At 39.9% G+C, this 18,020-nt stretch overlaps 2 protein-coding genes across 3 annotated transcripts in view; one reads left to right on the forward strand and one right to left on the reverse strand.

Moving 5' to 3' along the window:
* The window catches only part of LOC126384317 (gamma-enolase), a 36,827-nt gene extending 32,261 nt beyond the window's left edge, over positions 1 to 4,566 (forward strand). For both annotated transcript variants that reach the window (XM_050035306.1, XM_050035305.1), the window contains exon 13: positions 4,278 to 4,566. In XM_050035306.1, the coding sequence (XP_049891263.1) occupies positions 4,278 to 4,347 (70 nt within the window). In that variant the 3' untranslated portion in view covers positions 4,348 to 4,566. The remainder of the gene's footprint in view (positions 1 to 4,277) is intronic.
* A 3,148-nt stretch (positions 4,567 to 7,714) lies between these two features.
* Positions 7,715 to 17,564, reverse strand: tpi1a (triosephosphate isomerase 1a). Its single transcript, XM_050035184.1, has 7 exons — positions 17,296 to 17,564; positions 15,722 to 15,845; positions 13,607 to 13,706; positions 12,867 to 12,984; positions 11,240 to 11,325; positions 9,179 to 9,266; positions 7,715 to 8,783 (listed from the first exon to the last, which is right to left on the reverse strand). The coding sequence occupies exons 1-7, from the start codon at positions 17,405 to 17,407 to the stop codon at positions 8,665 to 8,667; spliced, it is 747 nt and encodes a 248-aa protein (XP_049891141.1). The 5' UTR covers positions 17,408 to 17,564; the 3' UTR covers positions 7,715 to 8,664.
* Between the last annotated feature and the right edge of the window lie 456 nt (positions 17,565 to 18,020).

Below are 18,020 nucleotides of genomic sequence, written 5' to 3' on the forward strand. Positions count from 1 at the left end.
CAGATCGCTCAAACTTCCTAGGAAGAGATCGATTTTAAGTGTTTTTCAAAAAATTCAAAATGGCGGAAAATCTGTATAACCGGAAGTTATGGGTTCTTGAGGCAAATTTGTTCCTCGTGAGGAGAGGCATCTCTGTGCAAAGTTTCATGTCTCTACAACTTACGGGGCATGAGATATGCCCATTCACAGTTTGCAATTTCAATCGGTTGCTATAGCGGCCCCCTTTGGCCATTGATGTAATATTGCTTCATTCGCATCCTCCCATGACCCTCTACCACTGTGCCAAATTTCACATGGATTGACCAAGTCAGTGAGGGGAAAAACATGGAACAGACACACAGACAGAGTTTTCGTCATTATATAGTAAGATAGAAGTGATTTCATTGTTGGAGAGGCAGAAAGCCTGAAAGACTCATTCAGAGTCCTCCCCTTTTGAAATAACAACTAACACCCAAAATTACTCACTAAAATGAAACAAACCAAGCAACAAATAAGGAACACATGGCACACATATTTATGCAGACACAAGAAAATAAACTGTAGTTTAAGAAAAAAAACTGCTAATCACAGTTTGACAGATTTCAATAGCCAGTTGATCGTTTTTATCTTACTTTATCTTTACATTGTGCATGTTTTCGTCATCCTCATCACCTGTTGGCTGATTTTTCCTTATGACAAGACTTCATATTTCCTTAAGTCCAGGTTTAAAACTCTGTCTTTACAGGATCTAGACCCAAGACTGTATAGAATCATTGACATAACCACTGTGACATCAACCATTGGTTTGTCGACTCCTGTTTTAAAGTCTGGAGTTTGCAGTTTTGCCGTCACCATCTTGGATATTTGGAGCCAGAAGTCACCATATTTGGACAAGAGGGTGGAGCCTACCCTCCAGCTAGCTGATAGCTTAGTTAGGGCAGTGCATTTACAGCTATAGTTTACTGTGAGAACCCTAAAGCCCAGTTCGGACTAATGACGCACAATGAGACAAAACCGATTTAGAACGTTGCAGCGAAAAGTTGTAGCAGTGTAAACTGGACGGTCTGAGCTGGACTCAAGCCGGCTCATGGTGTCACCTGCAAATCAGCTGGTTCGTTAATGGCTAGTTTGAGAACATAAAGCACCTGTTTCAACAGCCAATCAACTTGGAGTGAAGTCTGCTGGTCAAGTCATTATGACTGCACACAGTGTGTTCGCTTGCTGCGGCAGGTGCACCGTCCCCACCAAGCCCTCTGTTTCCATCCTAACGGTGTGCCGATGTTGGTCGGTGGGTCGCTGCTGCTGTGTTGTATGTGCTTACCTGTAAACCTGCAAAAACACAAAACAAAGGGCGTCAGTGGCTTAGTGGTAGAGCAGGCGCCCCATGTACAAGGCGGTTGCTGCAGCAGCCCAGGTTCAACTCCAGCCTGTGGCCCTTTGCTGCATGTCACTCCCTCTCTCTCTCCCCCTTTCATGCTTGTCTGTCCTATCCATTAAAGGCTAAAAATGCCCCAAAAAACATCTTAAAAAAAAAAAAAAACCTTGTTCATATACATAATTAAAATTGGAAAGCTGCTAGAATGCTACAAATATTTTCAACATTTCTTTTAAAGGTACAATCACTGTTAAATTTAATATCTAATTCTCAGGGTTTTTTGTATTCTCTGAACCTTCTTTGGGTTCTTTGGGTTCTTCTGGCGGCTGCCCTGCTACTACATAACACGGCTCCTCCGCTTCCTGCTTTGTCTTAGCGCTTAGCACCACAGAGCTAATTGACGTGACAGGCGACAGCACCGCCGGCATCACCCCATGTGTCCGAGCCAGTCGGGAGCAGGAGGAGCAGAGGGAGGGGTAGGGAGGAGGAGGAGGAAGAGGGATCGGCTCAGCGTTGTAATCCCATCGGACTGCTGAGGAGATGTAGGAGAGGTGGAGGGTGGAGAGACTTACAGCGATAAACACTAATCAGTGCAGTGAAACACGCACACACACACACACACACACACACATGTACAGTGACACCAGAAAGAAATCAGTCATTCATACTGTTAACAGGCTGTCACACAGTGGCAGCTAGGGAGACATGTTGGATATTTTTAAGGGAGTAATAAAGTGATTTACTGTTGCATTTTCATGAATTTGAGGAACTTGCAAGAGACAACTTGAAAGTCAAAAACAGAAGAGATCAGCATATCCTGATTTTTAGTTCCTCATAAGCAGTTGGCCATTTGTTCACCGTAGCCCCCCAAATTCGACTCAAATCGCCTACTGAAATGAGACATGCTGGTTTTGAACTGCCCGTGGGAAAAATGAACAAGTAAGAATCCATTCCTGGTTTAAAGATCTGTTTTTCTCTGTCTCGTACATTTATCCGACTGTTGTTGCTTCTCTCGTCTCTTTCTTGTGTGGTTTTGTATTTCACTCACTCGAGTCACAATGTTGCCCCAGTTTGAAATACATTTATTATGTGCTACATTTTATGCAACATTTATGTTATGCCCTAACAACAATGCAAATGCAAACAACAATGTGAGTATTTCTTTTTATTTCTGCTTGATGTGTTTTAAATTAGGCAGTTAAAATCCTCCATAACACATACCGTTCTGCAACAAATATGTATTAATGCACTGCTGCAAATAGTCCCCAACAGATGCACTATTTCCTCCTGTTTGTTTCATAAAAACTACAGGACTGCAGTGATCAGCTGTTTTGGGAAATTACTGAGCCTTTAAAAAAATACTTGGGAGGTGTTTTAAAAGATTTATATTCTTAAGAGGGTCCAGTGGGGATGGAGCTGAAACCCACAGAAAAGAAGACAGAAAATATTGAGAGGCAAAACAAACATATTAGGCATTTTCGGACTGGAAGAAATTTTTCATGGTTTTAAGAAACAAACTTTTTTGTTGAGTCCACACCTCAGATACTAGGAACAATTACTATTATAGAGTATAGGTCACTCAGCACCAACGGGAAACAATATGTGATCTAAGTGTATGTTGATTGGTTGAACACATGAGTCAATACAGTACATTTTTAGCAACCTGTCAGCTGTATAAAGAACAGACAACACAAAACACAAAAAACAGCTTGTAATGTAAAAAATGGAAGATTTGGACCAACAGTGAAGTCCAGGCTTTACTGAGTCCATGCAACCAGTGATTCAAGGTAGTCAGGATGGGCCCTAGTGCCAGATTTTGCATTGAAACAGCTACCGTATATGTTATAGTATCATGACATGATCAAATACAGACTTGATGTTGGACAACATACACACATACTGTAATACCAATCATCACTGCAAATCTGTAAATGACAAAAATACCAAATAAAATAAGAAATTATTAAATATATGGATTTTTTAAATACTTAATGTATAGTTTATATAGTTTATGTAAAATGAACATAATTCTGTTATAGATTACCACTGACTATTTCACAAAAGAAAAAAATATTCCGCACTTCTGAGGTGGCAAGTTGAATGGCTCACCAAGGCCCATTCTCTGCTCTAGAGAGAGTGGGCCTTCCAACCACTCTCTCTACGGGCCCCCATCCCATGGGCCCTGGTGTAAGCGCACTGCTTGCACTGTCTATATTTACACCCCTGCACGCAACGCAATTTTGACTCAAGTAAAACTGATGTTGCCATACCAATCACTGGCCAACATGTCAGTGTTCCATTTGGTGGTGCAAAGGCAAACAGAAAAAAAGCTCTTGTCGGCCTGCAGTTCTTACGGAGTCCCCAGAACTGTTTGGTCTAAAAACACCTATTGTTGCTTTTGGTCTTTTCTTGGGATTTTTTTGACAATAGTAATAAAATTGAACAACCCCAGCCTCAAAGCTAGTCTGTGATGCCAGGGGTCAGCACGCCAGCCCCTACCTGCTGCCCAGCACACAATGCACCCAACCCTGATGCCTATCCTTGCAGGAGGTCGGCCCACAGGACAAGTGTTCAGATGGTTTGGCCGTCTCAAATATCTCATCTGGCTTGGGAACACCTTGAGGTCTCCCAGCAGGGGCTGGAAAATGTTGCTGGGGAGAGGGATGTCAGGAGTTCCTTGCTCAGCCTGTTGCTCACAGATAAATGGCTGAAATTGAATGGATGGAACCCCAGGCTCATCCTTTAAGTTCTGATTTGTAACTTTGTGGAGCAGATGCGGAACAACTGACACCACAGAGCTGAGGATGATTACCTCTTCCATGGTACAAACAGACGTGTTTTCACCAGGTTTTCACACATACATTTTTTTACAGCTTTAAATGATTTGTGTCCACTCTATGCTTTTCTCTTTTCCTCTCTGCAGGATTGAAGAGGAGTTGGGCGACCAGGCTCGCTTTGCAGGCCATAACTTCAGGAACCCCAGCGTCCTGTGAAACTGACAGACAAACGAATGACACACACACACACACACACACACAACTAACAGACACGAACCAACATGGAATGAGTCATGTACAATGAAAGATAACACAGCTTTATGGAAAAACACAAGCAAAAGAGCTAAGCAAAAAAAATAAAATAAATAAAATAAATTATGCACTGGACTTATAGGTAGAGAGATGATGCTGTATGCACACATACACACACACACACACACACACACACACACACACACAAATGCAACACACACCCATGCACATGCAGGGGAACACCATAAAAATATCAAATTAATAAGCCAGACATGCACTGTTACTGTAGTTTTAAAGGAATAGTTCATGTACAGTTGGACAGACCTGCAAAAATAAAGATTATTGTTTTAAAACCAGAGAGATAAATAAGTAGAGATATAATAGAATAATGTAGACTGACGCACGCAACTGAAAGATATGTAATACAAAAATAAATTTAAAAAACTTTCAGCACCAACGAGGACGATGCACTTGCAGAAAGACACACAAAACAGCAGTTTCAGGGACTGAGTGAAAAAAAACAACAACTAAACAACACTAACACGTGAACACTTACACACTCGACTGTGTCAAACTCTCACCTGGACACTGACAAACCTGCACTCCGCCCACTTCTGTCCTTCTCCCTCTTTTTGTCACCTTTTCTTATTGTCGTGTCTGTTTCTCAGTTTGTAAAACTCTTCTTCCTCCCACCATGACGTGATTCTGATTATTTGTCCTTTATGCTTGAGATCCCGCCTTTGTCCTACAGAAAAAGAAAAAAAAAATCTTAAACCCCGAATGCTGTGTTGAAAAAGAAGAAAGAAAAATAAAGAATAAAAATAAAAAACGAACGCTTGTCATTGAAAATAACGTGAAAATATGTGAAATAAAAAGATGGTAATTTACAATTTCAATCACAGCTAAAAGGTTTTTGTCTTTTCTTGTGTCTGTATTTCTTAAGATCTATTTTGTGATGTTTATGTCCTGAATTGACTGAACTTGTAGCTGCTTTTCAAAGAAACGCAGCAGGTTTTTGGGGTTTTTTTTGCAATAAAGTAAAAGCTTTAAAAAATTGCAAACACTGAAAGAAATCAGTGATAATCAGGGAAAATGTGTCATAGTTCTGAGCTGAGCATGCCATGAAAACATTGTCGATTGGCCAGGGATCCTGGGGTACTGAGGGCCACAAAGATGATGATAATCTTCTCTAAATTTAGTGCATTTCTTGAACACATCTGAGGGAAGTAGGACTGGATCAGAAACACATATGAGGAAAATTCATAGTTAGGAAAATGAGGCCATGGTTTAAATGATTGAAGTAAAGCTTGAAATTTGAAACTTCAGTGTAAGCCATGTAATATTGCAAAACTCCACAGTTTCTGAATACACCTGCCAGATGTTCAGGTCTTCTCCTTTTTCTGTTTGATGGGAAAGATTTGAAGGCAGATGGTGATGTATCTGCATAGTGTGTTAAAAATAACATATAGCCACAGCTGCATCACCCATTGGTTTGTGGACTCTGGTTTGGAAGCCTCAAATTTGGCATTTTGGCTGTCGCCATCTTGAATTTTTGGAACCATATTTGGGTGAGAGGGTGGCAATTACTCTTTCACTGGCTGCTAGCTTGGTTAGCACACTGCACTAAGAAGTGATCAATTGTGATAATGCCAATGATAATTTTCGCTAGCAAAAACAGGCCCAGAACCATTACAACAAAACATACTTACCAGAAAAACTGAACGTCTGACTCCTTAGAGGGTCTTTTAGTAGAACCAAATGCTGAGCAAGACTTTTTTAGATGACCAAAATGTTGAAATTAACAATCATGAACTAAAAACACACTGAAATAGTGACAGCCATGGCTACGCCTCTGTGAGTACCCCTCTGGGGTAACGCCATGGTAACATTACCTAATGAACGTTGTTGCTGTGGTAGCAACTTCTGGGTGCTGGAGGGTACACGTTGGTATACAGAGTATACCCGGCTCTTTTTCGGGTGTTAACAGTATGCTCATTTAGACCTACGAGTATTGTTGATAGGCAAATTTAGACTTACTGTTACCTTCATGCACCTCATCAACTAACACTACACCACTGAGGGCACCCACCTGCCATTGAAAGTGGCCACCCCTTTAATTATACATTACTTATATCCTTATCAACACTTCAAATTGGTGAGTTACATAAAAATACATCCCCGCGCAGTTGTCATGAACAGGGAAATTAGCTGTAGAGACCACACCCCTTTTTTTTTTTATACCAACCCACGCTGCCAGTATGCTTATTTCTGCAGTTAAGTTAGGCATTTAAACATGAAGATCTATAGGGACTTACTCTGTCTTTGAGCCAGCCTCAAGTGGCCATTAGAGGAACTGCAATTTTTGGCACTTCCTGTTGGCATCATTTGTCAGCCCTGCAGGTTGCCACTACTTGAAAACCTGGCTTGTTTGCAAGAGTTAAGTAAAGGCAACAAGGAAAGGAAGAACACATTTTACAGCTGAGAACTCAGTGCTTCGACTACTTCAATTAAAGTAGTCGACAACATTCTAGGGCTGCCCCCCAACTAAGAATTTTCTTAGTGCACCAATAGTCATTTAGGGCCATAAGTAGACTAGTCACCCGCATGTTTACGATATTAATTTAATTATTGAATTATATATTTTGGGCGGGGCAACACAATGGTTTGAGTTCAAGGTGTGAGAAAGAATAGTATAAGTAACATTGTTAACACTATGCTACATTACAGAGAAATACAAAACCGTACTAATGAACTGTACATATATTTATTAATATTCATTAATATAGGCCTATATTTTATGTACAAGTGCACATCACACACTGAGCGAGCCGCCTGTTAATTACGCTGTCGGTAAAGCAGTAATGATTGTGCTAAGTGGCTCATGGATGTAGCATGTAGCTACTTACATGTTTCAGATGTTTCAGTCCTCCACCTTCTCACCCTTTCCTGCCCGACATGTTATTAACTAGCCTGTGTAATAACCACAGGTACCAGCCCTGTGAATTAACGTGACTCGTCTGACTGCTCAGCTTGGCCACTTCCTGTGTCTGTCCTTTCAAATTAAACTCCCACATGGTCCAGTCATATATGTTTTGATTTATTTTGACAAGGCGTAGCTTCTAAGAGTTTCACAAGTTTTTTGTTTTTTATTTTTTTGCTGCGACTAAGCGACCGATGAGATTTTACCGACTACTGACTTTTCTGGTTGACTGAAGTTTGGTCGACTGTTAGGGGGCAGCCCTACCACACTGACATCAACACTAATTGGATATCCATGTAAAAATTAGCACATTTTCCCTTTAATGTCACACAAGCAAAAAATGAAGACAAACCTCTATCCACATTTTATTTATTCATTCAGGTCCAGTGTTAAACATACAGCAGCATGTGTGCAGTGTTAACTCTTTTGTGCCTATGGGTGACAACTTCACAGTAGCAGCAAAAGATAGACTTTGTGTACATATCATAATATATATCTAAGTACATTCTGTCCAGAGCTCTTATTGTCCTGAAGTAACAGTTAGTGCAGTTTGGTGAGAGAGTGCAACATTGATACATTACAACAGTGTTTAAGACACAGAGCAACCTGGGGTGACTGATCGTCTGCTGGAAATAATATCTCTCATTTTACCTCCAATTAACTGCTGAATCTATCATTCATATGACTTAATATTTTTTCTTTTCTAAGAGGGAGATTAAAGAAATTGTTTGCATCGAATCTTAATTTCATATATCTTATATCTCCTATCTGAATGATCTTGTTTGTCACCACTTCCACCTCTCAAATAAAGACAGAAAGCAGAAAAAATAGTCATCTGAAAAATAGACTATACACACTATCGCTTTAACCCCTGAGGCGGAACTTATTTCCTCTAAATCAGCTGAAAACATGAGGACCTATTGTAAAATTTCTCATTTTTAAGATGTTTACAGATCTTGAAGTCAACACAAAAAGGCTGGAAGATATCCAATACTGTGACCCAACGTTATAAACAGACCCAATGGTAAGAAGAAATAGAAACAAATAGCAGCTTGACTCTATAAAGTAATACGACAAATTAATAAGCTAAATTCCCAAAAATGATAGCAAAATAAGACAATAAAGTGTTGGTAGTTACTTTGAATGCATTCTACTGCCCTACACTTATCTCATTCATCATAAAACGTCCTGTAATTCGACACATCTGTGGATCAGTCAGCTCAGTTTGAGGATACATGGTGACAATCTAAAGGGCTGGGTGTATTTTAATTAGCCTCGATGGAGCCATTTTTCTGCATCGGTTATGCGCGCGCATTGATGATGTCGACAAACTCTGGTTTGAGAGAGGCTCCACCCACCAGGAAGCCGTCCACGTCTGCCTGAGCCGCCAGCTCCCTGCAGTTAGCTGCCGTCACTGAACCTGGAGGACAGAAGGAGGGAGAAGAGGTTACAATTCTGGAATTTAAAGAGATAGTTTGGAGTTTTTTGAGTGGGGCTGTATGAGGTACGTATACATAGTCAGTGTATTACCTACAGTGGATTGTGGTCAGCATGCCACTTTGAAGAGGCAGGTAGAAGTAACGCCATAAAATAACACCTCTAATCTTAGACAACACCGAAACTCAGAACATACACCTGTTGTTTAAATTCTTAGAACCTCAGAGTAGGGTTATGGTACTGGTATGATTGGCAAGGGAAAATAACCTGCCTCCCAAAGGCACATACCATATGACCACTAGGAGTCCCCGAGTCAAAAATGTTCAAATCCTGCACACAGGAGCTTTAAACGTAAAACTGCCAAAACTCATCACTGACCTCCGTAGATGATGCGCACAGAGTCGGCCACGTCGTCTGAGACGTTGGCTCGGAACCACGCCCTCAACTTCTCATGGACCTCCTGTGCCTGGACACACACACACACACACACATAATTATGCATGTGATTTTAATTGTGGACATTTCATAAGTGAATAATTAATAAGTCTTTGATTCTTGTACGACCAAACACTCAGACCACAACTAATTTTAACAAAACCTTTACATTTTTGTTGGATGTCAACTGAAAACCTTTTATCTCCAAAATGTGATGACATAATACAGTGTTTTCGGCTGACATTAGCTATATGGCAGCCTGCAGGTGTAGGTATGATGAAAATACTGACAGCCAGCTGAGTTTATACTGGACAAACTGGATCTGCAGGAGTCAGGGCTCTCAGTGGTGTCACTGGTAATGTACGGTCCTGTACAGATAGTCTGTTACTATAAATAATAAAGGCTCTAACAATAGCAGATATATTTAAACTACAATAACTGCCTTGCAGTTGTTAACCTCTGCAATCCTGTCAAGTTACATTTACAGTTTAAATCAATGTCTGTGAAAACATGGATGCTTCTGGCCAAAAAAGTGTTTTTGCAGAACATTATCATGTTACAGTGAAGTTGACCTTTGACCTTTTGGATGGAAAATGCTATCGCTTTATCATTGTATCCTATTTGACATTTGTGCGAAATTTTGTCATAACTATTGTATAAATTCCCGAGTTATGGCCAAAAACATGTTTTGTGAGGTAAAAATGACCTCTGACCACCAAAATCTGATCAGTTCATAGTTGAGTCCAAGTGGATGTTTGTGCCAAACTTAAAGAAATTCTCTCAAGGTGTTCTTGAGATATCGCATTCACACAAATGCGATGGAAAAGGGAACAGTGACCCTGACATTTGGCCTTTTAACACCAAATTCTGGTCAGTTCATCCTTGACTCAAAGCGGACGTTTGTGCCAAATTTGAAGATATTCCCTCAATGTGTTCTTGAGCTCCTGGAGTTGAGAAAGTGATTTAAGAATCAGTGACATTATCCCAGTGTAAAGTATATAAGCTGAGTGGGAACTTGTGGGTGGGGCCAGTGGGAGAAACACTACTATGCATATTCAGTGAGCTGCATACCAGTGGTACCGGAGGTATAACATGAAGCTAGAAAATTCTTTTGGTGTATGTGCCAGGCGAGTAACTCCACTGGAATAAATACATGCCAGCTTGGGATCTGGTATTATACGGCTAACGTTAGCTACCAATGGAGACCGGAGGATGGGCAGTGGGCACTATGTTTCCTCATGTTAACATGGTTAGCCAGCTGTCTGTCAGCAAAGCCAACAGAAAATAAAAGGCGAGACATTTACATCACAAAACATTAAAATTTCATCACCTTTAAATGGATAGTGCTTTAAAATGTGGTGCTAAAGCTAACTGAGTCGACAGATCGCCGGACTAAAAGCAAAGCACTTGTATTTCACCTCATGTTGCGTTTTCTTCTCAAAAATGAACAGGTTAGTCACTGGTTAATGGGTGTCAGGCAATTGAAAACAAAATTTACTGAATCCAACATCCCTAGTTTAATGACTCGAATCTTCTGCCTTCTGATGCTGTAGTTCTCGAAAATCTTTGAGGGGTTTGGCTGAAGCAGGTCAATATTGTGTGTTTGATGCTGTCCTTCACCCTTGGCATGCTTTATGTTGAGAGCCTTTGCTCTGGATGTCTGGGGGTTAAGATAAAATGAAGACCTTGATGATGTTCCCGACTTCAATGGTAAACAGTCTGGGCCAACGGTTACACAACATTGTTTTGCTTCCTCCAAGGTGGTGTGATTATACGTGACTGTATAACGTGCGATACACTGTACTGTATAAGGCTGAGTGAGTGTAATGTTACATGGAGTTTTTAGTATATCTCTGGCCATGCACATGTGCAGTGCCAAAAGCTTCTCTGATCTGATTTGTGTTTTATTATTCAAATAAGGACAACTGAAGCTCATCAAGTTATAAGTAAAGATTGATCTGAAGTATAAGTTTCCCTCATCACAGAGGAAGGAGTCAGTGTTACCTGCTCAGGTGAAGCTGTCTTGCCTGTGCCGATGGCCCACACAGGTTCATACGCCAGCACCACTTTCCCCCAGTCCTTCACGTTTTCTGGAACACATAAACTGATATAAATAACCTTTTCTTTTTTTTTTTCTTTCTTTTTTTATAAAACAAAATAAGAGAAACGTTCTCTAGTCTAGTGTGAGACTTTAAAGCTTCAGGGGAAAAAAAAACAATTAAACTGTCGTGAACTAACAGAAAAGGTATATCTATTTCAGATTAGGAAACATCCTGAGGGCAGAGCAGCACTGCAAAGATCCATCAAATCTGTAATGTGTTTTCTGTGAGCTCTCAGAAGAGAAAATCCTGCATTAACAGAGGAACAAGTCGACTGTGTCTCAAGAAACAGCAGAGACCACTGACCTATTTGCATTTTAAATCAGCGTGTAGCCTACTTTGGGTATAGAAGTAGGCTGCATGAGGCAAAGATGTAACCATGGAAAAGATCATCAATAAAATCTTATAATATCTGACTGCAGACTATACACAGATATAAACCACTGCTTGTTCTATGAACAGATGCATCAGGACTGAAGAGCTGGCCACACATGAGAATATTATCGCTGTACGTATTACTGATGTTCGACAACCCCACAGTTACGGAAGACAGGATAAAAATACAGACATATTTTGGTGTGAAACCTTTATCAGTGTGTGAATAACATCAGTGAATTCTCTTCCTATAAAAAGGAAAATTAGCAGGAAAACAGTGACACTAGCAAAAAACAGAGAAGATCCATAAGACCAATGATGTATGGAAGAGAATTAGGGCCAAGCATAAGGAGGACAAACTGAAAGTTTAACTTTATCCTCTACAATTCGACTTTATTCTCGATATCTCAACTTTATTCAAAACAGTTTGATTTTATTATCAAAATGCAAAATAATAAATAATTTGCATTATGTCTGAGACCAATACTTAAAGTTTGACTTTGGGGCGGCAGTAGCTCAGTCCATAGGGACTCGGGTTAGGAACCGGAGGGTCGCCTGTTCAAGTCCCCCATCCCAAGTGCCCCCGTCCCAAGTGCCCTTGAGCAAGGCACCGAACCCCCCAACCGCTCGGAGCGCCTGTCATGGGCAGCCCCACTCTGACATCTCTCCACTTAGTGCATGTATAGGTCCTGTTTGTGCATGTGTGTGTTCGGACCTGTGTGTAATTGACAACAGAGACAAAAAATTGAATTTCCCCTCGGGGATTAATAAAGTATATCAAAAAATTATTATCGACAGTTTGATTTAATTCTTGAAATGTAAAATAATAAAATCTTCCTCCTCTGACCTAAGTTTTATTATGTCTGAGACTAATACTGGAAGTTTGACTTTATTCTCGACATTTTAAATTTGTCTGTGACACTGACTTTATTATGGAAATGAAAAATTAATAAACAAACTTCCTTCTTTTATTTTTTTTCCTTCATGCCTGGCCCTAATACTCCTCCCTGGCAACATAATAATCCAAAACAAAAAAGTAACTATTTAACAAATTTAAAAAAGAAAATAATGAATTTAAAGGGAAAAGAAAAAGTACCAAGAGAAAATAATAAAATAAATGATTTCCATTTTATTTTTTGTTATTTCCTTTGCTTTACCTGCAATGACCTGCGTCTGAGCAAAGACGACTTCTTCTGTGGTGCCTGCCTCCCGCTCCTCCAGCTTCTCCCCGATGCAGGCGATTACACCCAGATCACTCTCCAGAGCGTGAGCCACCTGAAAATCAACCATGGACTCAAATCAATCTCTGGATCTGCACACCTGACGTGTGCACAACATACTGACACAGACAGGTTTTGATTCACTGAATGCTGGAAAAGATTTGTAGTGGAGCCTGTGAATGTTCCACTTGTGGTGTCTTATATTTAAATCTGCACAATACTGCTGTATTTAGATCTGACTTTTCAACTGATCCAGGAAATCCTGTAGAACCTACATGTTCAAGTACTGACAAAAAAATGCCATTGAAAAAATTTTTTTAATCTCAATGTCCAAAATAATATAATAATATACTTAGGGTATTTTATCAACATTTTTCAGACATTTTTTTTATAATATTTTCAGACATTTATTCAAAGATTTCAGTAACATTTTTTCTGAGATTTTATTAACATTCATCATCAAAATTAACAAAAACATCAACAAAAACTCAACATGACCCTTTTACCCAAGATAATCCACAGACCTTGTTGTGAGCAGTTTCATGTAGGAACTGTTTTCTATCTACCAAACTAAACCCACCGACCGAATCACTGTGCTTTCACCTGTGAGCCAACTAGGCGAAAGCACAAGTCATCCAAGGGAAAATAATTATTTAGCAAGAGAGGAAGCATCTCACCTTCTGACCAATCAGCTCGTCACTTTCCCCAAAGACATGACGACGCTCAGAGTGTCCCAGTATCACCCATTCTACTCCACAGTCCTTTATCATGGCCGGACTGGAGAGAGAGGAAACTTATTAAAGACACAGTGGTCACAGAAAATTACCTGCTCATGTGATGCCTCAATTTACATGTTGAAAATGATAAAAATGATGTTTGTATCATTTTTGTGATTGTGGGGATTTCCTTCAAAGCCCTAAGATCAAATTCTACTCTGATATCCTCCATGACAAATGGTTATGTGAATATGCATCAGCCTGCAGTCTCATTAAAAGGGACCTCCTGTGCTTTTACTTATTTTCTGTCATATATTTAATAATACAGTGTCGGATGTTCATATTAAATGTGGCCAAAGTTTCAGATAATGAGGTTGTAAAAGTGAGCAAAAACCTGAGCTTAAGACCGTTCTTAATAATCTGTACTGTACTGTTTATATTACCTGCACTACACTGCTACATGTAGCTACATGCTAAAGTCAGGGAAATCTGGAAACTTGATTGCCAATGTTGGTAATTACTCCCCAATTTTGGATTTTATTTGTGCTGGAACATGTCTGATATAAAGATTTTGGTTTCTGAGCTGAGATTTTTCATGGTAGAAAGTGTAACTATGTCTGGTTGTGTTTAGTGTTTAGTAGAAACTGCTGCTATACTCTGTTACAGTCATTCCCAGGGCCGCCAGTCCACTGCCAGATGTAGCTACATGCTAACGTCAGGGAAACATGTAATCTTTGTTGCCAATGTTGTAAATTTCTACCCAATTTTGGATCATATTTCTGCTGGAACATGTGAAGATTTTGGTTTCTGAGCTGACATTTTTCATGGTAGAAAGTGTAACTACTGTATGTAAGAGTCATTGTCTCAGCTGCAATAACTCCCTTTTTTGGGAGTGGGCTTAAAAACACAGCTGCTAACACGGAGAGTCTTAGACAAAGGGTGAATACAGGTGTTCCAGCACAGACAGTCTGAGAAAAAAAGTTTCTTTGCCCATTTAAACATGTAAACATACAAGTATGAACCTGCAAATTAGCATAATAGGTCCCTTTGACCTCTTACACTCCCCTGGGTCGATGGCGTCCTTGGCAGACATTACTGTCTTTTAAAGGGTGTAGCATGTTTCCCCTTTATAGGTATCATAGGTAGGTCCACTTTATGCTAGTCCTTTGCAGTTTTGGGCCAAAACCATGCAGTTTTACGCATGTTATTTTTCGCCTATTGTATTTGAATATTTCTGCATAGTGGGATCCATTAACAGTCTTGGAATTGCTAAAATTGGGTCTGACTGGACAGCTAAGTTTCTTGTGGATTCAGTGAGCCAAGTTTTGTTCATTTACGATGACGTTATTCCCCATAGTGGCCATTTCATTGTAGTGAAACCTGACTTCACTGTATTAAAATGGCTTACTGTGACCTCCATGATAATCACAGCCTCATGAAACTTTACAGCCACAAAATAAAGACCTCAGGCATTCAGGGGATGGATGACTTTCATAAGTATAACAAGGCAGTTCTCAGCAGTTTCCAGAACAGAGGTGTTCGCCATCCACTCACTAATAATGCAGTTCTCATGAAAATCTCCAAATGTCAGTGTCCAAATCACAGCATTTTTTTGAGGTCTTGGGGTCTTAATGTGGTATTTTTGGGAGATTTTGTGAGCATTTGTATCAACATACCTGTGTAGCAAATTATATCAACCCCAAAATTGGTGCAACAATTTCTGAGACATAATTGAGCATGGGAATGACCATCATATACTTCTATCGTAATATCTCCATACACTGTAAACAGCTGCCTAACTAAAACCCAATGTTTATTACAGCTTTATGACTAGAAGCTGTGATTAACACACAGTGCTGAGGTGCATCTCAAATTAATCTTCAGGTTCACAGCTTCAGATGATGTATATCTTCTGTGAGGCATATACTTTTGACCTGCTATCACCCCATAAAAATCCCCTGCCCCCCCTGTAAAAGACATAAAGTAGTCTATGATAGGGAGAGGGGGTGGAAGAGTTAATAAATAGGACTGCATTATGAATAATTCATGCATGCATTCATTCAGTGGGTGAGATACCTGATCTCCCCTGTAAACGCCCCCTTGGCCACCTTGTAACAGTTCTGGGCTGCGACACCGATCTTGGGATCCAGGTTGGACCGAGCGAAGTCCAGGTAGATGGAGGGAGCTCCACACACCACCTCTGAAAAACAGGAAAATAGTTCATTGTAGCCTTAATTTCATCTTTATCTGAGTTGAGACTTTTTATATTTCTGTTTGCACTGTCAGAATGTGCCTTCTGGCCCTGAGCTGAAAAGGTTAATTTAATTACATTTAATTAGGTTACATTTATTTTCAGGGGAGCTCCATCATTAAAAGCTGCAGAGTGACTGTAAAAGCAAGACTGGCTCATTTTAAAGCACTGGAACAGCATGTTTAGGTTCCTGTGTTCTTTTCTAATAAAGTCTAATAATGTGTCAAAAAACACTATGCTGCTGTAACTTTGGTTTCCACTCTAAATGCTAATAAGAATGGCTATAAAAATATAAAAAAAAAGTACTTGAAGTGCTCTTAAAAAAAGTATAGGTAAAAATACTCCTACTTGAAGTATTAAAAAGAAAAATGACCTCTCTGACTGATATTATACAAGATATTATTAGATAATTTTACTGTTGTAGCTGCTTGAGGTGGAGCTAGTTTAATATAGTTAGCTAGTTTAGTCCAGTGGTCCCTAACCTAGGGGTTGGCCCCTCCAAAGAGTCACAAAAAATCCAAGGGGTCATGAGATAATTAATGTGAAAAGAGAGAAATAAAAGTTCTAATACTCAAATCTGTTTTCATTTCTCTCTTATCTTTGTTTGTTTTTTCAATATTACAGCATTGTAACCCTTTTGGGCCTCAAACATTTATTCAGAGAAACCATCTGAGACGTTTAGAGAGGAACTCCATCGTTGGAGGAACAGCTTACAACTCATAGACATCTGAAATGTGAAGGGGCCTCAAGACATTTTTGTTGGGGAGGTCAATAAATGTAATGCAGAAAAATATACAAGGTCTCCCTTTATACTGTAGTGGAGCAGAGGTATAATGTAGCAAAAAGTGGAAATACTTAAAGTACTTTAAAATTATAATATTATACAGTACTCTGAGTTACTGTTGTTGTCTAGAAACTAAAAAATAAAACATAATTTTTCTTAGGTTTACAGAGTATTTGATGGCAGACTGTTAGGTTGGCATGTAAAACTATAACACTTATTTTTAATTCTATGCTCTTGAATTAATATCAATTAAAATTTTAAAAATAATTTGTCATATTGTCAAGAATAGGCCTACTGTTGCCACAAAAATACCCTGAAATATCGTGGTACTATTTAGAGTATTTGAGCACGAGCATCTTAACAAGGCACTGTCCCAACCGACCCCGCTCTCCCCTACTGACTGTCCACCACTGAGAATAAAACAAACGTCAGAGGCCTTTTTGCAACTCATCCTGATCACATGACCCCCAATGTCACTGTGTCATCTGAGCGGCAGCATCTCCTCTCTGTCTGTCTGACTCTTTATCGATTCATTTAATGTCTCCCTGCACTCAGCAGTTATTAATCTGCAGACTGTGTATAATTAACCCACACACACATGATTCAGTCACTCACCGGTCTGCTCGTCCAGGCTGGCGGTGTTCAGGGTGGTGATCAGCTCCTCCAGACGCTCCTTGTTGCCGTTCATCTTCCAGTTTCCTCCCACGAAGAAGCCCCGTTGAGCCATGGCCGGCTGATGGTGGCAGATACCCGGTGAGGAGAGGAGAGGAGAGGAGGTGGAGGTCCAGAGGATCACTTCAGCTGCAGGGTGACTCCGGGTGCTGTGTATGTCAGGTGCAGTCGGAAATATCAGAACCAAACACCGGCTGAAAGAATCCCTCTTCTTCTTGTTTGGGTTTATAATAAGACTCAAACAGCTCTAAGGCGCATTACCGCCACCTGTTGTTACAAAGATGGACGGCACCACCCCTCTGAACAGTAACTGTCCAATCTATTTCCTTTTATACTTTATACTTCCACTTCTCCATTTCTGAGGGAAGTAATGCTTTTACTCCACCACATTTACAGTTTTTGGTTAATTGGCAAGATTTTTTTTTAACAGAAAACATGATTCAAGATTTTGAAATTTAACTATTAACGAACCAACGCATTACAAAGCAAATGGAAAACGTCTTCTTGATGCAGTTCAAACTAAACGGCAGATTTTTCTCAGCCCACCAGTGAAAGTTTAACTTCAACTTCCGCTACATTTATTTGATAAATCAAGTCACTCATTAGGAGTTTGCATGTTCTCCCCGTGTCAGCATGGGTTGTCTACGGGTACTCCGGCTTCCTCCCAC

This window comes from Epinephelus moara, chromosome 22 (genome assembly GCF_006386435.1).
Source record: "Epinephelus moara isolate mb chromosome 22, YSFRI_EMoa_1.0, whole genome shotgun sequence".
NCBI classification, from domain to species: Eukaryota; Metazoa; Chordata; class Actinopteri; order Perciformes; family Serranidae; genus Epinephelus; species Epinephelus moara.

Bases quoted from the DNA above. Each gene is read 5' to 3' on its own strand.
- tpi1a (XM_050035184.1), bottom strand. From the start codon at position 17,407: ATGGCTCAACGGGGCTTCTTCGTGGGAGGAAACTGGAAGATGAACGGC. The intron at 13,707-15,721 runs GTATCTCACCCA...CTCTCTCTCCAG, and splicing joins GCGTTTACAGGGGAGATCAG to TCCGGCCATGATAAAGGACT. The intron at 9,267-11,239 runs GTAACACTGACT...GTGTGTGTCCAG, and splicing joins AGACAGCTTCACCTGAGCAG to GCACAGGAGGTCCATGAGAA.